The sequence below is a fragment of the Tachypleus tridentatus genome, chromosome 9 (assembly GCF_004210375.1).
Source record: "Tachypleus tridentatus isolate NWPU-2018 chromosome 9, ASM421037v1, whole genome shotgun sequence".
Taxonomy (NCBI): Eukaryota; Metazoa; Arthropoda; class Merostomata; order Xiphosura; family Limulidae; genus Tachypleus; species Tachypleus tridentatus.
In genome coordinates, this window is record NC_134833.1 from 114,593,417 (window position 1) to 114,607,486 (window position 14,070).

The window sequence follows — 14,070 nt, forward strand, 5'->3', positions numbered from 1 at the left end:
AAATATGTTACAGATTAAGATACAGAACAATTTTTTGTGCATTATCTTAAGAACATAAAAGCCTAACAAAATAAGGTTGTGTATTACTTCATGTCAGGTTTAATCATTTCCAAAATAATTTCTGGTAGCAAGTTCCATCACTTTCAAAATAAAAATTTCAGTAATAGGATTATTATTTTCTATGCTTTGCATCAGACATCTTTTACAGAGATTACAGTTGCAGTTACAAAGTTTTTAGAATAAAATAACAGTGACATTTTTCTCATCAAAGAAACTTACCGTTCTGAAACAGTTTAAATTATTATTTATACATTTTTTCCTATTTTCTACATAATCTGATGTTTACTGTATGGTGATTTAAAAATCACAAACAAAAATACTTTGTTAAAGGCTTACGTAATTAAAAATGAATAAAAATATACCCAAGTTATTTCAAACCTGTTCAAAATAAAAATGTTATTGCACTGTTTTCTATTCGGTGACTGAGCAGGTAATCAAATTTCAATTCTTGTAGCTGCCCAATGACAAGCTGAGTTAGAAAATGTGGCATAGTGATCTTTATGAAGTAACTCTACAAGTAAAATTTAAAAGAGCCACGTATAAATGCTATCAAACTCGCATTAAGGTACAAAGAATTTTTCATACATTTACCGTTTCTTATCACGATAGACAAATTAAAACCTTAGGCATCACGCTAAAAAATATTCCAAGTATCAGGAAGTTAACTCGTACATGTCTACGGTGTCTTTTGAGAAATAGTAGTTAAAATTTCCATAATCTATTTGCTAATGTTTTTTATAGTTTTAACAGTTGAGGTAATTATATTCACAAATCATCTATTTCTATTTTGAACTTCAAAATGCAGCATAAAAAACTTACGCATCAGTAAAATCATAATATACTTCATCTGTCTCATCTGAGACTGAACTATTTACTGAAAGATGATACTGAGATAGGACAGTTCTTTTATCACTCGACTTTTCAAGTCCTACGCGAACGCTCGAGACGGAACTTGGTGGAGCTGCAGCTATTGATTGTAATGTTAGTGGAATGCGACTGCGTTGGTCTAAATGGTTGACTTTTAATTCCTCTATTTCCCTTTTTAAACTTTCAATAGTACCAGCTAAATTAGATAATTCTTGTGTTACATTTCTATTAAGTTTGTAGTACATGTAAATTCCGCTGACACCTACAACGACTCCTGCACCTAAAGCTGCAATTACTGTCCATCTATCTCTTAAGACTGCCTCCATATTTTCTTCTATTTTTCCTTAACTCATCCCATGGTACGATGTCCTTACCGTTACCTATTTTCCTTTAATACCATTAACAACATAGTGATACCAATACACTAAACTGAACCACATCGACAACTCAATTACTCCAGAAGAGGGCGCACGTCTTTTGCATCTAATTTTTACGTGCAATGTTATTAAGTCCAAAGTAAAATAAACGTTTTCATATTTTGCAATTAGCAATATTATTTCATACTTTACACAATTTCAGTAAATATGTTGTACCTAATATTTTAATATCCAAAATAATCAATAGAGTTTAATTTTATTTTAATTACATAAGAACGAGCAGGTTACGTATTTTGACTCATCGAAGTATTCTGTTTTCTCTAAAACAACAAATATTATAACAGTACCCACTACATGTATCTTCAGGTTTCACTATTCTCAGTCAAACCACGTAAAAAGTGTGAATATATTTATATCGTTCCCTCTACCTCTTGTTTTTATTTGTTTTGTTAATGCGTAAATAATGCGTCACTATTATTAATGCTATAAGCAATGATTTAATGTTGTAATTTGTTTGTTAGCTAAGAGTGCACGAAGTTAAAATCAAGTATGTCTGTATGAGTAACTCTAGGATATTCTAAATTGACGTTACGAAAATATAGTGACTTAGTATTTAAGCTTACGGAATGAATCAGTGTAATCTAGATAGTCCATTCAATTAGTTTTGTTTTAAGATTAATGACAGAGTTACACAATGGGCTCTCTATGTTGCGCCCATTAAAAATATCGACGCCAAATTTGTAGCATTGTAAATCTACAGAGATATCGCCCCCCCCCAGTAGTATAGCGGTACATCTATGTATTTACAACGCTAAAATCAGGGATTCGATTCCTCTCGGTGGGCTCAGCAGATAGCCCATGTGGCTTTACTATAAGAAAAACACACACAAACACAGAGATATCGCTGAGCTACTAGGGGCTATTTAGTCAGAAAGTTTTTGTTTTCAGTTAACTGATCAATCGATCAGACGTGAATTTATACAAGTAAGTTTATTTTAAACATTAGTTAATGTATTTCTGTTTGATAGTGACTTGTAAAATTACTCAGGCTTACAACTTATAACTTACAAAGTGTACAAACCTGTGTAGTAATCTCAAGGAGAATTACACTAATTTATTATTTTTGGATAAACTGAATAATGAATTATTTTCACAATATAAATTTAAGGAACCAACGTCGAAACGGCAAAGTTACAACAGTGATATCAGAAATAAGCATTTTAATAAAACTGAAATAGAACTTTGAAATAATTCAAGATGAAGTTTATCTGTGAAGATACAAGTTTGGAAATGGCTTGGATAGGTAATGAAGAAAACTTTATTCAGATGTACATCGTTTCGACAAAATTATGCCATCCTCAAGTACAATTAGTTTAGATATACACAGTAGGGAGCAAATAGGTTACTTGACAGGAGATTACTTAACAGCTTAGTAAAGGTATCTTGGTACCTTGATGTGTTGGTTTATAGTAGGACTGTTTCAGTCAATTAAGATAGCTTCCTTTATTTTTTCTTTTCTTGATGTTTGGTTCTTTGTTTAAAATTATAGGGTTTTTATAGATACACTGTACTTTTTGAGTTCCAATGGTGGTAAACTTTGGAGGGTCTCTATTAGATTCGATGAATCTCGTTTCCAATTTTCTCCTCGTTTCTCTGACGTAGAATTCTAGACTATTATTGCGTCAGGGGCGTAGCCAGAAATGGCCATTGGGGGTGGATTAGTTTGAGTGTTTGATGCAAGCGCCGTAGGCGCGAAGACATGCTAGGGGGTCCGAGGGGCATACCCGCCGGGAAAGTTTTAAATAAAGACATAAAAGAAAAACCTGAATTATGCATTCTGAGACCACATTTTTCTCAAATTTGTGTTTGTCATCATTTTTAATCATAAATAAATATATAGGCCTATATATAATATATAACTTAAAGTTATCGGACCTAGCAAAGTAGGCTTACAGTCCTGTCATCAACATATAAAATATAGAGTCACTCAGGAGAGTGCAAAATATATGAATAGTGTTTATAATCTGTATTCAAATTTCATGGACAGTGTATGTTCAGATTCCCTGTGTGTTTCAAAAATTAACTTCCCAAGTAAACAGTGAGTGGCACCGTGACAGGCTGGCAGCACCATGGCACTAACCTTGTACCATTGGCGCCATCTATAGTGAATCATTCACTATAGATGGCGCCAATAGTACTGTGAATGTGACGTTAACAAAAGGAATGTGACGTTGACAAACAAAAGTTGCGATGAACATTCATTCACTATGTCAAGCTTGAAAATGCAAAAGACACTGCATTGGGTTCTTTAAACCCATTCATGAGGCTGAACCTGATCAATCTGCTGCAGCCAATCAGGTTGAATCAGAATTGTCAACTGAATTGTCAGAGTCATCACCGTGGCCAGCGCTGCCACTACCACCTCAGGTCCAGTCTCGGACATTGGAAATTACATTTCCGATGATGTCAGCATTAGTATACAGGTAAGTCGGCTCCTCATTATATTACTTTTGTATTAAAAATCATGCAAACACTCTGATGAGTTTTAGACTGAATATTTATTGCTGCTAGTGATTGTAGGCCTACAGCCACAGGATATTAGGCCTGCTCTGTGAAGTACAACTCTAAGCCTTTCTCTTCGAGGTTATTGTACTCCCATAACAAACTTTCCTATGTGCAAAATAACTTAATTAGAACTATGCCTTTCTGTCGTTTTTAGATAAACGCTGAAACCATAAAATGCCTCCTTGAGAATGCCTGGAACCCAGGGAGTGATTATGTTTTCCCCCAGTGTGGTCCAAGAAAGCTGCGTTTTCAGCATCGTTGGCTTTCACAGTGGAGATGACTACTCTACAGTCAACATGCAAAGGGTGCTTTCTGCAAGTACTGCTGTCTTTTTGCTCCTGATGGTGCTGGTGTTGGAAGCCAGAAATTGGGACAACTAGTGAAATTTCCATACACAAACTGGAAGAAGGCTGTTGAAGACTTCAAGGTACATGAATTGAAACAGTACCACCAAGACAGCAAAGAAAAAGCTAACAATTTTCTACAGGTCGTAAACACAAGTTCATTTGTGCACTTGCAACTTTATGCAACTTACAAGCAAGAAATTGAACAGAACTGGCATTATTTTATGCCTATTATTGATACTGTATTGCTGTGTAGGAGACATGGTTTAACTTTGAGGGGAAAGTATGATTCTGGTCCAATGTTTGTTGGTGAAGCTGATGAGGAGCCCATCAATAATGATGGGAATTTTTGGGCAATTTTGCACTACAGGGCAAAGGATAATGTCAAGCTTTCAGCAAGCCTTAAGAGTACAAAGAGGAATGCTACATATTTGAGTCCTCAAATTCAAAATGAAATCATCAATGTCTGTAATACTCATGTTCTTGATGCTTTGGTCAACAGGGTTAATGCTGCAAAGTGTTTCTCAATATTAGCTAATGAAACAACAGATATTTCAGGCATTGAACAGTTTCGCTGTGTGTTAAATATTTGCATGCCAATGACAACTCTGTCTCAATGAGAGAACATTTTTTGCAATTTATACCTGTTTATGATGTGACAGGCAGAAACTTGGCTGACGTTATCATAACCAATCTGACAAAATATGGTATTGACATGGCTTACCTGCAAGGACAAGGGTACGACAGTGCTGCCTCTATGAGTGGGAAATTCAATGGTGTGCAGAGACACATAACTGATAAATTCTCACTTGCACCCTATGTATACTGCAGTGCCCATTCCCTAAACTTGGCAATTTCTGATGCTTGTAAAGAAGTTCCTGTGCGAAATTGCATGGGAGTAATTTCTAGCATTGAAAACTTTCTCAATACACCCAAACGAAAGCACGTTTTGGCTCTTTCGGTGGAGAATAAAGCACCTGAATCGAAAAAAAAAAAACGTTTGAAAGATCTCTGCCCCACCCGGTAGGTTGAGAGGCATGACTCAGTCATTGTCTTTCTAGAAATAATCCATGCAGTGACAGATGCCCTTGAGACCATATCAGATTGGCAAGACAGAGATTTTGCCACACAAGCCAATCAATTGTTGTGTTCTGTAACACAGCTAGAATTCATCATCACTCTACTTATCATTGCTAAATTGTTTTTCTTTAGTATACCTCTGTGCAACTTACTGCGGCAACAGAACATTGATTTATGTGCTATGATGCATCATGCAGAAATAGTGGAAGATTTTTTTCAGTTCACAGAAATAATACTGTGAATGAATTTAGCAACATTTTCTGTGAGGCTCAAACTCTGTATAGTGAGCTTCAAATTGGCATCATAATGCCAACCCAGACTAAAAGACAGATGTACCGTGCTAACCCACAAACCACTAGCCCTGAGGAGTGTTGATACGTGTTTATTCATTGAGAGCACGTGTACAAAAAAATATTCCTAACTACAGGTGGCAGCACTTATCTCAATATTCTTAACACTCCCACTTAATTTTAAGTTTTACACAAACTTACAATTACTGTCAATATGTTAATATAATCGTCACTTTTTCTGATTCATTTATCCATTGGTGCCAGTCCAACATTATCTCTGAACCTTTCAGATGCATTTCTAGCAAGTGGCTTTGTAAGAATGTCAGCAGTCATACTGTTTGTGGGGCAATATTCCAGTTTTACTAATCCAAACTGCACACATTGGCGAATGAAGTGGTAACGAATATCAATGTGTTTTGTTCTTGCATGACCCACTGGTTTCTGTGCCATGGCGATTGTTCCTTGGTGTTATCTTTCATGATACAAACAGGGTCATCAACTTCGGAACCTATTTCTTGCAATAGTCTTGTCAACCATACTGTTTCCTGTGCTGCAAGACTCAAGGCTATGTACTCTGCCTCTGAGGTGGACAGGGCCACCGTGGATTGCTTTTTGGTAATCCAACTTACAGCTGCTCCTGCTTGAATGAGGATATTTTCTGATGTGGACTTTTTATCATCCAGGTCTCCATCAAAATCTGCATCTGAGTAACCAGTAATAACGTCTCCTGGTACCTTTTCAAACTTAAGACTAAGATCAGCTGTTCCTTTCAAGTAATGTAGGATTCTCTTTGCTACTGTCAAATGTGCTGTGTTGGGCTGAGCACAACATTTCAATATTGCTCCCACTGCATATGCAATATCTGGTCTTGTTACCATTGCAGCATACAGAAGGCTGCTTACCAACGACTGGTACAAACTGCAGTCAACCTGAGTGCTAACACCATCATCCTTTTGCAATTTCACATTTACATCTGATGTAGTTGCAACTGCCATACACATAGTCATTCCAAATTTCACCAGCATAGTTTGGATATACTGTCTTTGATTTAACCATACACATCCATTCTTTTCATCCTGAACAACACTGAGACCAAGGATGTAATGGAGCTTTCCAAGGTCTTTCATGCGGAATTTTTCCTTCAGTGCTTCCTTTATAGTGATTATTTCATCATCACTATCAGCAACCAAAATAATATCATCCACATATACTGCAACTATTCCTAGATTTTCACCCTTCCTTATGTAAACACATGGATCTGCTGAACTCTGAACAAATTCCAGTTCCATCATCTGTTCATGAAATGATTTTTCCAACAGCGTGGTGGCTGTTTTAGTCCATACAGTGATTTTTTTCAGTTTACACACAAGGTTTTTCTTCCCTGAAACAGCGTAGCCTTTCGGTTGTTCCATGTATATCTCTTCATCCAGATTTCCAGTCACAAATGTAGTTATGACATCCATCTGGTGAATTTTCAAGTTGTTCTGCACAGCAAATGCAATCAAGGAGCGGATTGATGCACAGCACATCACTGGGCAGAAGGTTTCCTCGTAATCCAGACCATAATTCTACGAGTAACCTTTGGCCACCAGCCTACTCTTGAACCTCTCTACATTTCCAGTATTTCCATACTTAACTTTGAATACCCACTTACAACCTATAGGTTTTCTTCCAACTGGTAATTCCACCAGATCCCAGGTGTCATTTTCTTGTAAAGACTCAAATTCCGGATCTGTAGCTGACTTACACTCCTTTGCATTGTCATTTGACATTGCTTCACTTAATGTGCTTGGCTCTAACATACTGTATAAGTTTGCAGTGTGACAATCATCATATCCATAGTGGATGGGGGGTTTCCTGTTTCTTGCTGGTCATTCAGCTTTATCTTTAGCTTTAACTTCTGTTTCTTGGTCCACTATCTGTTCACTTGATGAGATATACTCATTTGTCACAGGTTCTTGACCAAATTCTGTTTCATTAAAGATAACATCTCGCCGTATGAAAATCTTCCTGGATTTTTCATCATACAGTCGATATCCCTTGGTGCAGTTATCATATCCAGTGAAACGTACTTTCGTAGACTTCATGTCTAATTTCTGTCTTGACGCTTCTGGAACATGTGCATATGCAAGACATCCGAACACTTTCATGTGTTCTACATCTGGTTTCTTCCCATACCATCTCTCATATGGCGTACTAACATCTTTTATTGCCAATGTGGATACTCTGTTACCCACATACGCTGCAGTTGCTACAGCTTCCGCCCAGTAGATTCTTGGTAACTTAGCATGTGACAGCATGCTTCTTGCTGATTCCACAAGAGTTCTGTTCCTTCTCTCAGCAACACCATTTTGTTCTGGACAATATGCTACTGACATCTCATGATGAATGCCTCTTGACTTCAAATATTGCTGGAACTCATTTGACGTATATTCTCCGCCATTATCTGTGTGCAGGGTTTTTATGTGCTCTCCAGATTCATTTGAGTACAACTTCTCAAATTCCTTGAATTTCTCAAGGACTTCTGACTTTTGTTTCAAGAAATACACTCTGCAGCATCTTAAGTAATCATCAATAAATGTAACAAAGTACTTGCTACCTCCAATAGATGGAGTTTGCATAGGACCACAGACATCACTGTGTACCAGTTGCAGTCTTCCCTTTGATCTGATTTCTCCCACTGACTTAAATGGCTTCCTGTGCATTTTACCTTCAATGCATCCCTCACAGAAACTGGCTTCATCAGACTTCTGCAATTTGATTCCACTTACATTTTCACTCCTAACAAGCATCTGTAACTGTGAAACACTGATATGCCCTAGTCGTTGATGCCATATATCCAAGCCATTCATGCTGCTGTTTGAGACTACTGAGGCATTTTCAATAAAACTGGTCTCACAGTCTAGTTGGTATACACCATCATTCTTTCTTGTACCCATGCCATAGAGTTGTCCTGATTTACCTCGGATGTAACAGCGATTAACTCCAAACTGCACAATATTTCCTTTTTCAGTAGCAGCTCCTACTGAAAATAGATTGCTAGCTAATTTTGGTATATGAAGGACACTCTGCATTGTGACATGCTTTGAATTACTGACTTTAAATGTCATTTCTAGTTTACAGTTTCTAAATCCAAGAGCTTCAACAGTTCTTCCATCACCAATCCTAACTTGTTGAGGTGTGCTAAACTTGTGATAATTTGATGATATGTTCCTCTGGTGTGTCACATGCCTAGATGCACCAAAACCCACCAACCATTTCCCATTTCCTATTCCTTTAGCCTGGTTTGTTACAAAGGCAACACCATTGTTTCATCAGTATAATCTCCTGTCACATTAATATCTACATTCTTAGCTTTGTGGACCATTTCCTTCAGTGTTGGACAATTGCGTTTTATATGTACCTTTCTTCCACACTTGTAGCACTTGAAGCTGTTACCCCTTTTCTCTGTTTCTTGTGTTTCATATGGTTTGAAGTTGCTGCGAGTGGCTAATGCAGTTAATTTTTTTTCATTCGATGTGGTCTTTTTCTGAGATATCATCAATTTTGGTTTCCAGGACTGTTACAATTGTATCATAGCTAGCTGGCAGACTACCAAGTAAGGTAACAATCTGATCTTCTTCTGCTATTTCAGCCCCAACCACAGCAAGCTGATCCATTAATTCCTTCATTTGTTTCAAATGTTTCTGGACCATCATGCTTTATTTCATCTCACATCAAAAATACTTTTTCAGGAATATATTGGCTAGTGTGTTCTTATCAAAGTGAGCTCGCAGTGAGCTCCCATGCTTCCTTGGGAGTTGTGCATGAGGTGACAAGATATAGTTATGCACTTTGAACATTCAGAACAATTTTTTGAAAATGTTCTTTCTTTTTTCCTGTTGAAATCTGCCCTTGTTTGATCATTGGCTGTCTCTGCCATTACCTCTGTTTCAGTCACATGGCCCCATAGGCCTTTTCCTCTCAATAAATGTTCCATTTGAAATTTCTATGTGGCCCAATTATTTTCTTCCAACTTATCAATTGATATTTTAATTTCCATTGTCAAACTATTTCAACCACAACTGTAATATTCCTTTCTTTGATTTAGATCTAATTCTCCCTTTATATGACTTGAGAAAATAGAATGTCAATCAATATTTTACTTACAGTTTATCTTGGTATTTCACAATGGCTTCCAGACAAAGGAAACGAATCACCCAGCACTTGTGATAAAGTATCCATGTAAATCCTGTGCCATCCAACAAAAAATGTCATCCAAAACTGTTCTACAGTAATCCTCAGTATCTCCTGGATTACTTGTTCTAAACAATTTTAAAACAGTTTCATCTGTTTAAGCACTATTAGAGCATTCCCGGGCCCATAACCTGTTGATACGTGTTTATTCATTGAGAGCACATGTAAAAAAAAATATATTCCTAACTACAGGTGACAGCACTTATCTCAATATTCTTAATAAGGAGCACTTTCGTATTGTTGTATTTGTACCATTTGTTGATAACTTTCTTTCACAAATATGTGACCGTCTGTCCAGTCTCAAAACTCTCCTTACAAACTTCATGTGTCTACTATCATCAGGATCTACCACAGAACAGTCAGAACCTACAGCACAACAATGTGACCAAATTAAAGAGTTGGTCAATATATACAAGGCTGACATTGACAGCACTTCACTAGCTGCAGTAGGTGAACTTAGGGTTTGATACAAATCATTTGCGAAAAACAGACCAAAAATGTCATAGATGCATATGCAATATGCAATGCAGAAATGTTTCCAGTCATTTCTAGACTGTTGAAAGTATTTGCCACGCTGCCTGTGTCAACGAGCTCAGTGGAGCGTTCGTTTTCAACTCTCAGAAGACTCGAAACGTATTTGAGAAATACCACCACTGAAGATCGATTGAATGGCATGGCCTCATTATACATTCACCGTGATATTAAAGTTGAACCAAACTGTGTTATAGATGTCCTGGCAAGAACGAACGAGCGTTTGAACCTTTCATAAATATTCGATTGTATTTCTCTAGTTCTGACAAAACTTGCTGTATTAAAAGAGTGTTCAACCAGAAATTTGAATTTGACCATTTGTTGTGTGTGAAATTATCTGCCATTCAATCACGGATCTTTATGAAACTTCACAGGTGGCAACTGAACTTGCCTAAAAAGTTTGGATCCATGGGGGGTTAACCCCCAACCCACCCTTGGCTACGCCCCTGTATTGCACGTTATTTTATAAATAGCATTGATATTGTGTGATACTATATAATTTTTAGTAATTTAGTAATAAAAATTTTATGGTTAATGACATGTTTTCTTCAAGTGTTTATTAGTTTTGAATTAATTTCAAGAATAAATGATAAACTGCAGCATCATGTTGTGTTGTTGTTTATTGTATTAGTGTCAGTTTTGTTTGTGAATTGAGTTTTGAGGTCTTTGTTCTGATAGTTGTGTGGAAGTTTCTTCGACAACAATCAGTTGAAATTTGTTGGTATGACTGAAAAAATGTTTTAGAAAGTTTTTTTCATCCTTTATAGTCAGTTGAGCAGAACCTTGAAATTGTGTTTACAAAGTTTATAATTATATTAATTTTTTGTTTGGATTCAGATGTAAATAATTTTTCACAACTTGACAATCATCATTAATAGGTATAGAATACAAAACATCCAAGTATAAATTTACAAATTTTAATATTAAGTACAAAAAATAAGTAATAATTTGTGATAAGTGTGAGATAGCTCGTCTTAAAATCTCACTCTCTCATACACACGTGCACAAACGCGCACACAAGTACGCTCACACATTATTCAATAAGTGCTCATTTTATGTATTATACGAGGAAGAAGACAAAATAGTGAAAATAGTAGCTAAAACTATGAAGTTAACGAATTAATGGGGTCTGTCTTTTAGTGCCTAAACTCTCGTCAACTAAAATAGTGGTAACAACAATGTAAATATTTTATCTCTGGATATATATGACCGTTAACTCCGTTCTTTCAAATTGATCCCTACTCTCAATCAGAAAGTGTCAAAACATAACTTTCAGTAAAGAACGTGAAAACAATTAGGGTAGCGACTACGACTCTCGATGCTGATAACCATAAACCTCATGAAATTGAATTAAGCCCTTATAAACATAAAAAAAATAAATTATTACAATGGCGATGAAGATACCCATCCTTTACATGTGACATTGGGGTATGGACAGAAGTTTCTGATAAATTAAGATATTTTGTTTGTGTATCGGAGAATGCATCTTGCCAACACAAGGATGTAGATTTTAGTACATATAGAAAATCCACTTTAGGTTACAAGTGTAAACACTAATGCTCTAAGACATTTTTATTGCGAACAATTGAATGTATAAAAGATTAAAAGAGACTGGCTTTGCTACTCACCATCGAAGAGGAAACGTCTTCTGTATAATATACATATTGTTTCCAACAGCAATGGAAACTTCTTCATTGCAACAATTGGTTATTAGAATTGGAAACATGTTACGCCATCAATTCGTTATTCAGAAAAATAAAAGCAGACGAATCGACAAAATTTAACAGAGCAAATGAAGTGAAAGGGAAAATACTGACAACAAGTTCTAAAACATAATTTCTCAGACAAAAAGTTTCTATCATCCAGAGGGCCAGCATTTAGAAAAAGTAACAAAATAGTTGGTTCAGTGCATAACGGCAAGTATTAAGAATACTGGAGCTATTTATTGAGTATGATGCTTTTTTTCTTTGCTGAACACATTTAAAAATACACAAGTATGGGAAAAGGTCATGTTTCATACTTATCTTCAACAGTTTATGACAAATTCGTTTAAACCTTACACAAAGAAGTCCTCACTGCCATTATCCAGGAAATGAAAACATCTAAGTTTACTCAGTATCTCTTGATTCTATTTTGCCTCCTGCTAGTACAGCGGTATGTCTACGGATTTACAACGCCAAAATCAGGGGTTCGATTCCCCTCGATGGGCTAAGCAGGTAGCCCGATGTGGCTCTGCTATAAGAAAAACACAAACTTGATTCTATTCCAGATATATCCAACAGGGATGAACTGATAATAATTTTTAGATATGCACTAAATGATGGCTCTATAGAGAAATCTGCCACATTCTTACTGTTAAGCAATCACACAAGAGCAGGACCTGTTAAAGTCTGATAAATTTCCTTGAAAAAGAATGACATGAGATTTCAAGACTGCAGTGAACAGTCTTACAACAATGCACCCAATATGAGCAATGAATACACTGGCATGTAAGCCTTACTCAAAGAGATAAACATCCTGGCAGACTATGTTCCCTCCTTTGGTCATTCTCTCAACTTGGTTGTACAATGGGCTGAGGACTGTTCTACTAAAGCTTATTTATTCATTGCCTTTGTGCAGAAGCTTTAGGTGTTTTTTTTTTAGCTTCAACCCGCTTGTGGAAACGCCTACACGATGTTCTTGAAAAACTAGGGTCTCTGGTAATAAAGAGGTTTTAACACACAAGATAGAGTACCCATTTAGATGCAATGTAAACTTTAAAACTGTGGTACAAAATCACAATGAAAGTTGTCGCTTCCATTACAAATGATGACTTTGAAAAGCCTCAAGTGCACTTAAGAGTCAAGAAGCTTTATACTGTAATTGTAATAATTTGAAACTGGTATAATGAGAGTATTATAGAGTGCTATCCTGGAGAGGTTTCATGAAATAAGTGGTTCATTAAAAAACTCCCAGATACAAAACATATAATCCATACCTATAGAGGGCTTCAACAATGACACAAAAGAGCTGATTAGTACGTATACTATAGAATTGGAGAGTTGCACAGAGGAAGAAACTGTCCAATATGCCGTTTTCTCCAAGGCAGAATTCGTTGACAAACCGTCTTAATCCAAAGTTCAAAATATACTGAGAATGATATGAGACCCATCTCTAAAATCAACTTTCCTAAATGTTTTGTTAATCTTAAGGATGTACCTGTACATCATTTAAGCAATAGTTAAGGAGATATATCATTCTCGATGCTGAAAAGGATAAAGAACACCCTCAATCAACAATGTGCTAAGACTGACTTAATGCACTGGCACTTTTGTGCATGAAAAATGACTTGTTTAAATCGCTTGATACTAAACATATCACAAGTACCTTTGCTACAAAAAACCTAGGAAGACAATAGTACAAGTACAGATGACATGATCTTCTACTACTGCTGGGAATACTATACGAGTACCAATTTGAACTATGCATAAATGTGTGCGAGTATACGTGAATGCGTGAATTGTTAATTTCCTATGTATTTGAATTTTTTTCGTTTGTATACATTGCTATCCAAATAAATTTTGTCTCTGTTAAAGCACCTCATTTCTCATTCAAGAAACACCTAATACCATATACATCCACATGAGATATCGGTCGGACCCCCTATTTTTGCGATGTAAAGAAATATGATTTATAGTTGTAACACAGCTGCTTATGGTATTTACTGTTTTCTACACACTA

At 36.2% G+C, this 14,070-nt stretch overlaps 1 protein-coding gene and 1 long non-coding RNA gene across 3 annotated transcripts in view; one reads left to right on the top strand and one right to left on the bottom strand.

Moving 5' to 3' along the window:
- The window catches only part of LOC143226103 (regulator of microtubule dynamics protein 1-like), a 45,907-nt gene extending 44,515 nt beyond the window's left edge, over positions 1–1,392 (bottom strand). For both annotated transcript variants that reach the window (XM_076456608.1, XM_076456609.1), the window contains exon 1: positions 880–1,392. In XM_076456608.1, the coding sequence (XP_076312723.1) occupies positions 880–1,253 (374 nt within the window). In that variant the 5' untranslated portion in view covers positions 1,254–1,392. The remainder of the gene's footprint in view (positions 1–879) is intronic.
- Positions 1,393–2,561: 1,169 nt separating this feature from the next.
- Positions 2,562–4,150, top strand: LOC143227457 (uncharacterized). Its single transcript, XR_013014999.1, has 3 exons — positions 2,562–2,632; positions 3,596–3,787; positions 4,024–4,150. It is a non-coding gene; the product is annotated as an uncharacterized LOC143227457 (long non-coding RNA).
- The last annotated feature ends 9,920 nt before the right edge of the window (positions 4,151–14,070 follow it).